The sequence below is a fragment of the Lissotriton vulgaris genome, chromosome 1_2 (assembly GCF_964263255.1).
Source record: "Lissotriton vulgaris chromosome 1_2, aLisVul1.2, whole genome shotgun sequence".
Lineage (NCBI taxonomy): Eukaryota > Metazoa > Chordata > Amphibia > Caudata > Salamandridae > Lissotriton > Lissotriton vulgaris.
The window spans coordinates 353450281-353464582 of NC_141686.1; the positions used below are offsets into that span (position 1 = coordinate 353450281).

General features: G+C 43.2%; 1 protein-coding gene across 1 annotated transcript in view; it reads right to left on the reverse strand.

The window, feature by feature from the left end:
- Window positions 1–5008: 5008 nt before the first annotated feature.
- Window positions 5009–14302, reverse strand: part of LOC147736795 (uncharacterized) — a 119927-nt gene continuing 110633 nt past the window's right edge. Inside the window, exon 3 of the mRNA XM_086952701.1 lies at window positions 5009–5236. Within this exon, the coding sequence (XP_086808827.1) occupies window positions 5009–5236 (228 nt within the window). The remainder of the gene's footprint in view (window positions 5237–14302) is intronic.

Genomic DNA, 14302 nt, shown 5'->3' on the forward strand with positions numbered 1-14302 from the left:
AGGGCAGGTATGTGTGTGTGCGTGTCAGGCTGGATGTTTGCTGGTACATTCTGTCTGTCCTGTGACCCTGATGTGCCTGACAGCCTGACTATTTCTATTGCTTTGGTTCCCCGTACCTGATACTGGAAGTAGGTGGTGGAGGTAGGAGGAGCGGGGGTCTTGGCATCCCTTCCAGTGTGAGAACAGGTTTCCACCGAACTCAGTGAAATCCAGCTTCCTTCTTTTTCTGACAACTTGAGCTCTGTGACTTTATCAGTCAAACGCCAACTACGAAGAAGGTGACCTAGAGCAGCTCTGACTCACCTGATCTTTGAACTGCTCAGCCCGGAAAGGAGCAACATCTGACTGGAAGAAAGCTCTGGAAGATCTGCACGAGGTACCTCCTGCCTGAAGGTGGCTCCAAGCCGGGGAGCCTCCAACAAACCACAGGCTCCTTCCAGCCCAGCTGGCCTCAGAGCAACAACAAGCATCATCCAGGGCAGTGGTGCTGTAGAAACACATTTTCTGTCGGTTGTTCTGTGACTTCTGGTGTCATGGCACTCGTGAACCAAGAACAGACTGATAGATCAGAAACAGACAGACAAGCACAAGCCATCAGGACTGCATGGCAGCAGAAAAATCAATGACACAGCTCTCCTGAAACAATTATGACTTTACAATGGGACAGAATGAGTTGAAGGGCCAAAGATAGCTCAATTTGTCTGTGCTCCCTAAGTTCACCAAAGGTCCCCCCGGTCACATCCAGCCCTCTGGAAGGAAAGAATATGACGCAGAACCCGGGCGCTGGATCGCAGAAACCACATACACGTGTGGGGCACCAATATGTCAGCTCACGAGGTTGGGATACCTTTGCACTCTGTTAAAAACCTAATGAGTAAGACAGAGAATTTTAAAGTGGATCAGTTGTTTGCCTGTAAGCCATTGAAGAAGCATGATAACATTTCTGCATCGCTAACTCCAGCATTATCAGTATATTGTGATTAGACATATAGAGCCTCCTCCAGCCAGGCATCTCTACTTGGATTGGAACTTTATCTGTCCGGGCCTTTACTGCAAAGTGGGAGTGTGTACCATGTGCAAAGGAGTTGCTTTGGCCGGCCAGTGGGGATCAAAAAGAAACAATTGAGCACATTATCTTCCTTTTCCCAATCTCCTTGTCCCAAAGGAGGTGTTGGATTATTCTGCTCTGTCAGAAATTGATACTTAGGGAACACAAGGAAGCACTCAGGAATCTGAGATATGACACATGCAGGTTGAGGTTCTCAATCTTTCCTCTCTCTCATTTTCTGATGTATGTGTGGAGTATAAGGTATGAGTTGAGTATCCCACAAAAGAAACATGAATAGTGGCGAACAAGACAATGGCAGCTGTACGATCGTTGGAGAATAGGAAGGCTAACACTTGTTGTATATCAGGGTCAATGTGAGAGTTTTTATATTCTTTTGAACCTTTTAGCAGGTGATTAACCTATTTTATTGCCCAGGTAGCCACGCTAACTTAGCTTCTGGATAGCTGGATTTGCAATTATATCAACAAAGTAATTCAAGCCTATCGAGGTACCAGGCACTCCCAGGCGAACTGCATTAAATCCTTACGCTGTAGGAGCCAGCTTCAGGGCAAGGATTCATAGGTTGGTTCATTGGTTATATTTCTGCACAGAACTTTGCACATTTATACTGTAAATGGGAAATGGTTTATACATGTTTTATTCCACGTGCTTTTATGGCTTACAGTGAAATCAGGTATAACGTTTGATAACAAACAATACAGACCCCATGATATTTGGATGGATGACCCAAGGAACATCTGGGTCTCCTTCTAAAATGGTGATTGCTGCTAGATTGAGCCCAACAGGGGCCCATTACCCAAGTCAACAACTCACTTTACTGGGTGCTGCTGAGACATATCTGTCACCTAATAGTCCTTTATTGAATGCCCCCTCAGTGTGGCCCCTGTAGCAAGTTACCTTTTTGAGCTTCAAAACATTTTCTTTTCCATTTTGTACTGACTTGAAATGCAATTCCTTCTTTTCCTGTATCCTTCCCCTGGGAATGTTATATGGTTCCTACAAATTAAGTAAGACTAGGTATTCTGGACAACATAACCGTTAGAATTAAGCATGGGCGGAAAATCCGTTTCGCTTGCGGATTTTCGGTAAATTCGCAATCCGCGAGATTCGCGAATCTCCCGCAAAATCCGCAAATCCGCGAGCAGCGGATTTTGCTCGCACTGCTCGCACTGTTCGCGTGAGTTCGCGGCTTCCCAGTACAACTTTGCGCCCCGCGAATAAGTGCAAAATTGCAGAAATACGATCTTAGCAAAACTGAAACTACTTACCAGGTTCAAAAGTTCAGGCTCATCATTAGTAGCCATTTCCTGTAGTGCTTCCTGAGGGGCCCCTCCAGAGTTCAGTTGCCAGTTGCAACTATTATGTGACCCTGCTCTGAACCTCAGAATAGTTACACATATGCCACAAAGGTCCTGAATTACAGCTAAGGGAGACAAGCAGGAGCCAGGCTGGAAGTTCAAATCCATTAATCAGCCCCTAATTCATTATTGTCAGTTGGGGCAGGGCAGGTGTTGTAACTAATTTTGCAACAATGAAAGCACTTAGCAAGTGCAAAAGATCACTAATCAGGAAGCACTAAGGAAGCAGGTGCCAGCTAAAAAAATATTCTGTGACACATTAATCAGCCCCAAATTAATTCAGGTCACTTGAGGCAGGGAAGGTGTGCTTGCGTTGCCACAATAATGTACACTGACTGGACAACCAGAGGGTGCTGTGATGAAACAGAGGGTGGCATGGGTGGGCCAGAGGGTGGCATGAGTAGTCAGAGAGTGGCAGTGGTGACAGAGAGTGGCAGTGATGAAGAAGAGTGTCCCAAACAGGCTGGACACGTAGAAACAACAAGTTCGCGAAACTTGCGACCCGACAGGTAAGTTCGCAATTTGCGAAAGTGTACAAAACCCTCGCGAACTGGCAGAAACCCGCGCAAAACAAAAAAAAATCCGCAAATTCGCGAGAATTCGCGGATTTTGCGGATTGCGAGTTCGCAAATCCGCAAAATTCGCGAACGCGAGATTCGCAAAATTCGCCCATGCTTAGTTAGAATATAGAAATTCAGTTCACACATATGATCAGGAAATGTTGGCCTGGTTCCTAACTAGCTCACAGTGCCCCACCTGGACCCCTAAACTTACTAGGATACCAGATGGTTAAGAGTTTTATGACTCCAGCTGCCCGCACTCACTCCAAAGAGGCCTCGGGTAAATGGTGTTAAGAAATTGCAGGGTTTTTTCACATCCAAAGTATTCAGGAAACCTAGCAGTAGGCAGAATACCGGCTACTGATGTAATTATGCTTGTTTCAATCAGGAAGGGGGGGAGTTAGAAGGAGCTATGATCCATTCAGCTTCCTGTGCAATGCTATAAATCAAAAGGGGATGGATCACTTGTACCTGTAGCCAGGGTCTTTGTGTACTATCCGTCAGTACCTTACATGGTACTTGGAGAACCCTCATTCACGTGTACAGGTCGTTCGGCGGTTTATCTTGATTCTCCGCATTTGTTTAACAACGTGATAGCATCATCATACACTAGATAGAATAAAAAAATTACTTCTTATGTAGTATGAGGAGGATGTTTTAACACTCCACCTCCCTCGAGCACTTTTTTCACCAACTATTTCTGATCACTACTGCAAAAACCAGTGGTTTCCTCCAGGTGGAGGAAGCATAAAAAGAGACTCTATGATGATGCAATCACGTTGTTAAACAAAGGCGGAGAATCAAGATAAACCGCCTAATGACCTGTACACGTGAATGAGGGTTCTCCGAGCACCATGTAAGGTACTGACGGAGAGTACACAACGGACCCTGGCCACAGGTACAAGTGATCCATCCCCTTTTGATTTATAGTACTGATGTAGTTAATCAAAATATGATGTTATCTGTACGTAACCCAAAACTGAGGTCTTTCACAGCCATCTCTTCAGAGGGATCTCTTACAGCTCATAAAACTTTAAAGGTAGGCTCCCCGATTGACCCATGCCCCCTTATACTGCCAGCTGCAGGGGCTGACATTATTAATCCTTTGGTTAATAAGATTCTTAATTCATCTCTAGGAACAACCACGGTTCCTAGAGTCTGGGCACAGGCAATGATTCTACCCCTTTAAAAAAAAAACAGCATATTCTGCCACCTCCATCTAACTACAGGCCCATTTCCCTGCTGGCGGCTTTTTCCAAGATACTATAGAAGCAGGTAAATGGACGACTATAGAACTATGTGGAGATTAATGGGCTTCTCCACCCGAGTCAATCAAGCTTCAGGGCCCAGTACAGCACAGAAACAGCTCTAGTAGAGGTATCTGAATGTATTAGGGCTACCCTGGACACGAGGGATATAGCTGCACTAATATTATTGGATCTGTGGGCAGCTTTCGACACAGTCCTGCATGCTCTTCTCTTACATAGTCTTCAGGAGATAGGAGTGATAGGTTTAGCCTCAAGCTAGTTAAAATCCTTCTTAGAAAACAGAAGCCATAACATCTGGATTCCTCCCTGCTCTGCAAGTCCTCAAAAGGTGGATATAGCGGTCCCTCAGGGATTGCCATTGAGCCCTACACTTTTTAATATTTATCTCACCCCGCTGATCCAGCTAGCAGAAACATTAGGAGCAAAAGTGATCTCCCACGCAGATGACACACAGTTGCTCTTCTCCTGAATTAAGGGAATTGATCTCATGGTAAAACCTGTTTAACGCAGTCTTTTATTCACTAGCAAACATGCAATTGAAATGTAATGAGGATAAAACTGAAATTCTCCTCTTCGAGAACCCAGACGATGCATCCCCACAGAACCCCCTTGAGATCCGGTAAAAGATTTGGGGATTTTGTTTGATAATACGCTGTCATTTGATGCCCAAAGAACAGGTTGGTTGGAACCTGCTTTGGGATCATGAGATCTACGAAGAAATTTCTGACTCTCTTATTGTTCCATTCCAAGAAATCAGTAATTCAGGCTTTGATCACGTCCCGTATTGTCTACCGCAATTCCCTTTATGTAGACCTTCCGGAATATCTTCAGGACAAACTTCAGGTGATTCAGAATGCGGCAGTCCGACTCCTGCTCAATCTCCCAAGACAGTTGCGCATTGGGCTGCATCTTCGGGATCTCCACTGGATGCCCATTTGGGAGAGAGTGAAATGCAAGTCTATGGCACTGGTTCATGCAGCCCTGTAAGGCAAAGGACCTACCTACTTAAGTATCAGATTTCGCATCTACAACCCACCAAGACAGCTTCTAACTACCAATACATTTCTGACAAGCACCCCTAGGAGCCACAGACAGAGAGCAGGAGGTAGATCACTCACTTTTTTGTGTGCAGTGGCTTGGAATCAGCTCCCTCTGGATTAACACGGTATACGTGATCCAGGGCTCTTTAAAAAGAAGTTAAAAACCTGGTTCTTCCAGGTAAACTAAGTTTGTTTTCTCTCTTGCCTTCAGCTTGTGCCACACCGGAACACTCCCTGGAGTAGCTGCACGCAATATGTCTGCTATCATATCATATCATGTTATTAGCAACCACGAACATGACCATTCGTTTAAACAGATCTACCCTTTTGTTGTTTACTTTTGCATGCCCAAGGTAGACACAAGAAAGTTACGAATCGGCTTTTCAAACATTCATTGAAACAATCGTAATATTGGATAAAAAGAGTGTGCTGCAATCATTAGTAAAAAAAACAAAGCAGTGTAACGAGCATTACAAGAATGGTGAAAAAGTTAAACAGTTTGTAGTGTTTTCCCTTTTTGCCCCACTTTGGAACTCCCTTAGTTCTGCGTTTTAGTCATTTTTAGGCTGCCCCTGCTTCCTCTGCATAGCCACATATAGCACATTTGTGTTTGCGATATTATTTTGAGAATATGCTGTAAATGTTATTTGTTATTCAGGGACTCTTCATGGGATTTCGTCTACACATTCTGTACGAAGTCGTCTAGAATACATAACAACATGGTGTATTTTTTCTTTGCTCATGTAGCAACAGCGCCTAAAATATAGACATAACACGGTCGCACAACTGTATCTCCTGCACAATAGTTTCATCCTATAAATGGCGTTCAGTCCCCCCGAGGCAGAGAGGAGAATTGCGGCAGAGGGGACTGTTCTGGAACGACAGCAGTGCCTGACATGCAACCCTGTGTAAACTAAGTTTACACTCTTGATGCGGACCACCTAACTACATACACCATGTCTGGGCTCTTGGAACAAGGCCAGAGATCACAAAATAAGGGTAGGACTAGAAAGATATATAATTTGCCATGGTTGGTATGTTTGTCCTATACATTCTGGTACTTATTATAATTACTTTGTTTAGTTGCATCTGTCTAATGATCGCAGCACATTTGCTTCATAAAAGACTACGATAGCTTTAATAAATGTATTGTAAACTTTCTTTGTGTTTTTCTTATGTTCACTATTGACATGCATGAGTGAGTAACAAAAGGGGAGGATCCGTTTCCATAGTGCCCTTGGGGATAGAGGGTCATGTTGAGGTTGCTGAAATCACCTGTTACTCTGGGAAGACCAGGAGTTCAGGCACGGTGAACTAACAGGATTGTCACAACAGGTAATGACATTGGACGCCTGTAACTGAAAGGAAATCGTACCTGGGACGCTGCCTCTTGGAGAAGAAGCCTTCAACCAACTTCAACCAGCCTTCAACCAACGGCTTGCCGCACCCACTTCGCGGGCGCCGCTGCGCGGTTTACACTACCGCTTTAGACCATCGACCTGACATTTTGCCTGGGGAGAGAGGTGAGAGGGAATCAGGGGTGGAGCGCTGCAGGGACTTGCATTCCCAGGAGTCCCTGCTTGGCCTGTGTCATCTGTAAGGAATAGTGTCATCTGGTCTGCGCCCCCTGACTGCCTCGCCCCTGGACGGCAAAACCCCTCTAAAAACATTTAGATTTCCAGGCTTTGGCGGGAACTTTGGACGCCTGTAACTGAAAGGAAATCATACCTGGGACGCTGCCTCATGGAGAAGAAGCCTTCGCCTACGGCTTGCCGCAACCGCTTCGCGGGCACAGCTGCGCGGTTTGCAATACCGCTTTGGACCATCGACCTGACATTTTGCCTGGGGAGAGAGGTGAGAGGGAATCAGGGGTGGAGCGCTGCAGGGACTCGCATTCCCAGAAGTCCCTGCTTGACCTGTGTCATCTGGTCTGCGCCCCCTGACTGCCCCACCCCCTGGTCGCCATATTACATCTATATTACAGGTCTACCCCCACGCTGCGCGGGAGCGCCGGGCGAAGCCCGGGCCAAGGGCGGGCCGTTTGAGCCCGTTTGTGACCGGACCGGGCCCCCCCTCTAGGCTTATTCGTATTTGCCATAAAGACTCTGTGTTCGTATGTTTTTCCTTACCTATACGGTATTAGTTGATAAATTGCTGAACATGCATTGATACATACTATGTCCACGAGGGGTAGCAGAAGTAAAACTGCGGCGGGAGGAGGGAAGATAATTGGCCCCTTGGATAACTTCATAACAAGGGCAAATGAAGCCATAGATCAGGGTGTCATTCTACTTGAACGTCGAGTATCTTAAGACCTACAACTAGCTAGACGCTCATCCTTGGGACTCCTCGCCCTAGCTAGAACCCCAGTACAAACCCAGGACTCTGGTCCCTTAAATGATGACAGGATAGAAACACTTAGCATGCCAAATATAGTTGACCTGTCTGCATCCGAACTCTTATCAGACTCTCAACTAAGTCTGCCGTTAGAAAAAACACCTGATCTAGTTCTTAATCATATGCCAGATGAAGTAAGGAATAGGCAGTCAAGGGGCAGGAGGGAGGGTGCCATACAGAAGCAAAAGAAACAAGCAAAGGTACCAATAGTCAAAGAGAAGAGTGCACCAAAGAAAGCTAAAGACTCCCACTTAAAAAACGGGAATAGCAAAGCAACCTCTGATGAAACAAACAAGAATCTGGACTTAGGAAACACAGAGATTCAGGCCACAGGGTGGGACATACGCAACTGTTGCGAAGCAAACAGCAATCTGTTAGTAAAAATCGGGGAACTCTTTAAAATTTATCTCTCCCCAATAGAATCCAGACTTCTAAATATAGAGAAACAATTGGCCGGGCTGTATGTCCCGCTCAAAAATATCCCCAAGAATGTCCCGAACACATCTAACCCCGGGGCTACTTTATCCGGTGGGACAAAACACAGAAATAACAACACTGTAGACCCAGGGGCTAAGAAGTCGACTGCACAAGCGTTGAATACAACCGTAACATCAAAGACACCAGCAGCCCAAGCTAACAAACACCCAGTCAATTCTACCAATGATTCTGTACCTCCCCAACTCATCAAACAAACAGAAAGCCAACCTAGGACAACCCCAACGCCCCCTGAAAAGGACCAGAAGAGGGCAGAAAAAGAGCATAGACGCACAGTTAATCTCCCCCCAGAAGCTAGCACACATGTAGTAGTTATGATTGAGGTCCCAGAGGTGGCAGATCACATTGTTGAAACTAGCTGGTCCCTAAAGTATAAAGTACAATATTGGCTTAATGTTAATCGCCCCCTTCCCTCACATTGTACAAGTAGGATTCTAACAGTGCGCAGAGTACCCTGGATAGGAAAAGAGCGTAAAACTACCCAGGGTGACTGTGTCATAATTATTTTGAGGACCCTCGCACTGTAGACTACATATGCTCCTGGAACACACAAGGTGCCTATAAACATATAGAAACTAAACTACTCTCTTTTTTCTATCCCCCAAGGAGCCGTGCCTGGCCAGGTCATGACAGGAATTGGAACAGAACGGGCTACCGCGAAAGGGGTGAAGAATGGGAAAACTTGGGAGGGAATATGGGAAATTGGGAAGGGAATATAGGAAGAGATGTAGGTTTTATGGACAACTTCTTAGGGGTACCGACCTCTAACAGATATAGCTGTCTAGAGATGGTCGATTGACTGACACCAACCATCAATCCCGATAATGATAAGGAAGGACCTAGAAAGTACGACAGTAAAAATAATCAGATGTGTAACGGTTATCAACCGCCCAACCTGATTCCAAAGGGAGCAAGTGGAATAGCATCTCCTATAGAGGGACCCTCCTTACCTATACAGTCAAACAACTACAGACAGGAAATGATAGTATCAACTACAAGTAGTGGCGTGGGCCTAGACAGCCCGCTATATGCTAGGAAACCCCCCAGTGAGGGGACTGTAATTGTAACCGATGAAAGTCTTGGAAACGCCTGTCCTAATACACCAGCTAAATCTGATCTTGCGATCCTTAGTTGGAACGTGGCAGGATTGGAACCAAGACTATCGGATCCTGATTGGTTAAAGATTCTCTCAGATAAAGATATAATCATGTTCCAGGAAACATGGGCTACCATCAACCTGCATATTGACGGTTTTCACTGCAATAGTATAACCGCAGCTAAACCGGATTTTGGCAGACCGATGGGTGGACTACTAATTGGTACTAGGATGACTGCAGGTGGCAGTATTAAGGTAATACCCACTAAAAGTCCAAATATCCAGATCATCGAATATAAAAGAAAAGTTCCCTTTTATGTAATCAATTTTTATAATAACAACTTTTATTCAATCCCAAACAAAAATTTGACCGACCTTTCCAAAATCTTGACTGACCTAACTGAAACCCTAGAAAATAATATAAATAAAAGGATTATTTTAGCAGAGGACTTCAACGCTAAAATTCCTAACTCGGATTGCCCAGGGTTAAATACCCGAAGCGACCGAGCTGTAAAAAGGGGGCAAGAACTAGACTTGCTTATCCGTGAAATTATGCTAACTAACATTATGGATGTAAGCCCCACCCCCAATAAAAACTATGTTCCCACTTTCAGAGGCAGAGATTATTCCTCAACCGTAGATTACATTTTTATGTCACCTGAACTAATTGATAGCCTTGTGGCGGCTAAGGTTACTGAAACCGCATTCGGGGATCATAACGCCCTGGTTGCAAATATTAGACTAGGGTCCACGCCAATATTCAAAAGTACTGCGGGGGCCAGAGATATAACCCCCGCCTCAAACAATTCAAGATTGAAATGGAGGGGGGTGGATAGTGGAAGCATAACTAACCAGCTCACAACTAAACATCAAACCTTAATAGATTCATGCACATTATCTGGTGGGAATCACCAAAGGGTGATCTCAGATTTCACTAATTTGTGCACAGTTATAAAAACACTCCTAACTGTTCCCAATTGTAAAATCAACACGGACCCTAAGTGGTTCGATAACAACTGTTCAGCCACAAACAGGGCTTTACGTAAGGCACTGAATGCTAAGCCCCGATGCCAAACTGAAGTTAGGGAGGCAAGAAAGAGGTACAAATCAGCAATAGGGAAACGTAAGGCAATTATTTTGTTAGAACGCTGGGAGGAGTTATCAGACTCCGCATCAGGGAAAAAAGGTACAACTTTCTGGGCTGCAGTAAAAAATATGCGTAACATGGGCACACAAATGTCAGTAATAAGCTGTACCATCTCTAGCTGTCAGTGGGAAGACCATTTCTCTAAAGTGTACGCAACACCACCAAATGTTAGTAACAACTTTGCACTAGGGGATTTGCGCCCTTTAGAGATCAGCCTAGGAGAAACTGCGAAAAAGGGATGTCGATCCCCTGGCTCTCTGGAGCTTTTAAAAAATTGAGTAGTGTAGGCAAAGGACACCTCTTTCTTGACCCTAGTAAAATTGAACTTAAAGACAAAAATGATTTAAAATCTGCACTGTACGCACTTTATTGCGAAGAAAGATTGGCAAGGGAATTAACTAAACCAACAATCAAGGTGTATGTGAATAAAGATCTGTTATCACAACCAATCCCATTGTACCTCACGTTGCCAATGACAAATTGGGAAAGTTCTTTACTCTTTCGCCTTAGGGCAGGCACTGTTAGATTTTTACTATGTTTCCCACTAGGCTATTCATTCTTAAAATCTGGAAATAATTTGTGCCCATGCGATGACAGGAGTTTGCAAACTGAATTACACTTTTTCTTTTTTTGTAAATGTTATCAAAAATATTTTAAATGGTTTTTAGCACCGTATTTTAAAAAGCACAGACCACTTTCTTTGGAGGAATCAAATTTGATGTTGTTAACTCTGAATAATGAAGAGCTGATATTTCGCACTAGCACTTTCCTAAGGGTCATTACTCATGTTCAAAAAACAATGGAGCACCCTTAGTAAACTTCTGAATTTTACTGATAACTGACTGTACTTAATAATGTGCTGTTTTTAAAGTATTTGTAATCATGGTAATTTGATTGGGATTGTTTGCATTGCTTTTATGAATTTGCAAAAATTCGAATAAAGATTTTGCATTGAATTGACATTGTAGAGAGACCTGGGGGCATATTACTAAGGGCCATTATCGCCGCTTTAGCTGGACTTTTTCCCGCTAAAGCGGCGATAATTTGATCGCCCAATTACCAAGCTGTCGCTAACACCAGTTAGCGAGAGCTAGTAGGCGATAGCGATCATCCTGGGACCCGATTTGCATGTCAGCGATAATTATCGCTAATGACATGCAAAGTGGGCGTGCCAAGATGTTAGCGACTGGAAACAGTCGCTAATATCGCTATCTCCTATTAGCAACAATGGCTTCGTTTTGGAAATATTCGGGCTAAGCGCGAATATCTCCAAAAGCTAATGCCTGCCCTGACCAGTTCTTAGCTATGGTATCCAATGAGAGGTGGATAACATGGCTAAGAGCATTGTCACAGTAATGCCTGAATATCGCTGTATTGATAGCGATATTCACGAATTTTGCCCGTTTTTATCGCTTCTGAGATAAACCTTGATAATAGCAAGGTATCTCAGCGATAAAAACAGGTGAAGGGCGGCGATAGGAATATTCCCGCTAAGCCAACATAGCGATAATTATCGCTAGTTGTTGGTAATATGCCCCTTTGTCCCTACACTCTGACGTCCTGTCGACCTAACACACAGTTTTACTTTACCACCTGAATCCGTGCAACAGGTTCAACCATTATAAAATTACTATGTTGTTATATGAATATATTATTCTACTCCTACCTAACAGTAACTATACTATACCTGACTGTGATGTATCATAAAGCCAACCTGTGTAGAACAGGTTATCATACTTCTTTTTTTGACATCAGTCTTTCTGTGCGTGTTAAATTATAGGGCAAAAAAATTCTGTTGCTTTTAGATATTTCCAAGGCACGCGGTTTTATTTTAAAACCAGCGATTTCCACACAATTACATAATCGTTCTCAGTTGTCTTTACCCATGCTGTAAGAGACATGTGTCATTAAGTATAACATCAAATGCATATGATACAATATTTTTCAAAGAATAAATGTGAGTTGACAATGCTGTCATGCCATTGTCCACATCAGTCAATGCATTTAACAAATTCATCCTGTCAATTTGTCTTAAGCGTTCAGCAGCTTCCACAGTTCATTGTAAGTGGCATATATGAATCTTTTAGTATGTGGAGACCTAGGACCCAACAAGAAATCTTGTAAATCCATGTCATCAGAAAGGAAAAATAGATGTTCCTTAACTACAGATAATGTGGAAACAGCAAAGCTTAGCAATCAGGAATAAGTTAAGTTTAATTAAACAACAATGGTCAGGAATAGCAGCCACATCTCTTACAGTTGCGTGCAGAAATTCACTTTGCATTAGATACATGGCTTGCTTCATACTGTACAGCGGGTGCAATAAAGTGAAACTTGTCACATTTTGGGCAGGAAGTACTAGTCCAGTGGGCCATAAATATTGTGTTTAGATATTTTATCCCACTCTGATGGAAGTGACCATAAATACCAACTGGTTGTCACAATCTGAGGTGATACAGGTGGCTGAGAGTGTTATCTAGGGTAACACTTACTGCTAGGCATTGTTTGGGCTTTATCAGATGAATGCAACATACCCGCTGCTCTGGCATTGTCCTTGGCCAGAATGCAGGCTCTCTGCTGTGCATTTTGTTGGATTTGAGTGTGTGCATCTGACTTGTACTTTAGGAATTACATCCTGGGGCCATATGTGATTTGTTGTTGTAAAGCTTTTATTCGACAATTTGCCATAAAGCCAACACATATAAAATACATTTAAACATGGTTATTAAAAACAAAATTACATCTTTTAGAAAAATACAGTATGAACAAACGTACAGTCCCCCTACAAAATCAAGTTATTTACAATTCATACTAAGTTAATTGCAATTCATACTAGGAAACATTACATTTTCACCTTCAGGGAGATTTACAGACCTAATAATAAAAACAGCTATATACAATCTATAAATAATTAAAAAGCCAGTATTAAAAAGAAACTTTATATCTATGTTTTAAAACCATGCTTTTTTCTTATCAAGCAGATACTATGAAGGAACCGACTGACTCCAAAAATTATCGGGCGCATGGTCGAAGATCTAAGTAACCTTTCTGCCTCTTTATATGAACGTGTGCCCAAATTTTTACATAGGGGTTTAATCCATTTTGTACGTTGAAATTTATACAATGGGCAAAAGAAGAGGATATGTGCCTCATCTTCCGTTTGTTTCAGGTCACACAGTTTGCAATATGAATCGTTCCTGTTGGAATTAGGATTTCCCCACCGGCAAGTATTAGCGTTTATTTGTAGAACCCCGTACCTAAATTGAAGATACATAGTTTTGGCCAGAGGTGGTTCCACTTCGTCCATAAATTGCTCGAATATGGGGATAACCTTAAATTGCAAAAACTTAATTGTTAGTGATCCAGTCTCACGTTCATGTATATTAGTGTTCATATAATACCAGATTTTACCTGGTCTTTACAGTTTGGTTGCATAGATGCTGGATTTTTCCAGAAGTGTGAGAGACCTATTTTGGTAAGCCATGCAGATATATGTCTCAGCCACTTGATTGAGTTGTAAGTGTCCAGTTCCATGATTTCCAACAATCCCGCTCTGTAGTCTGCGAGTTCCGGGGTGGACCATATTCTTACCCAATAAATCAATGGCCTCAGCCAACACAGATAATCTGTACGTTTTAGGTTAATGTCTAGAAAAACAGGGACTAAAGGTGTTCTTGTTGGTAACCTTAACAAACGTCTACAAAACACATTTTCCTCGGTATGGAATGTTTGATTTGAATAAGGCCCCCAGATCTCGGCGCCGTACAAGGCCGCAGATTGTGCTTTGGCTTTAAACACTTCACTCGCAGGTGTTATAGCTTTTGAAGTACTCCCTCCATGGATTTTTAGAATAGGGAGGGAGTTGTGTTTAA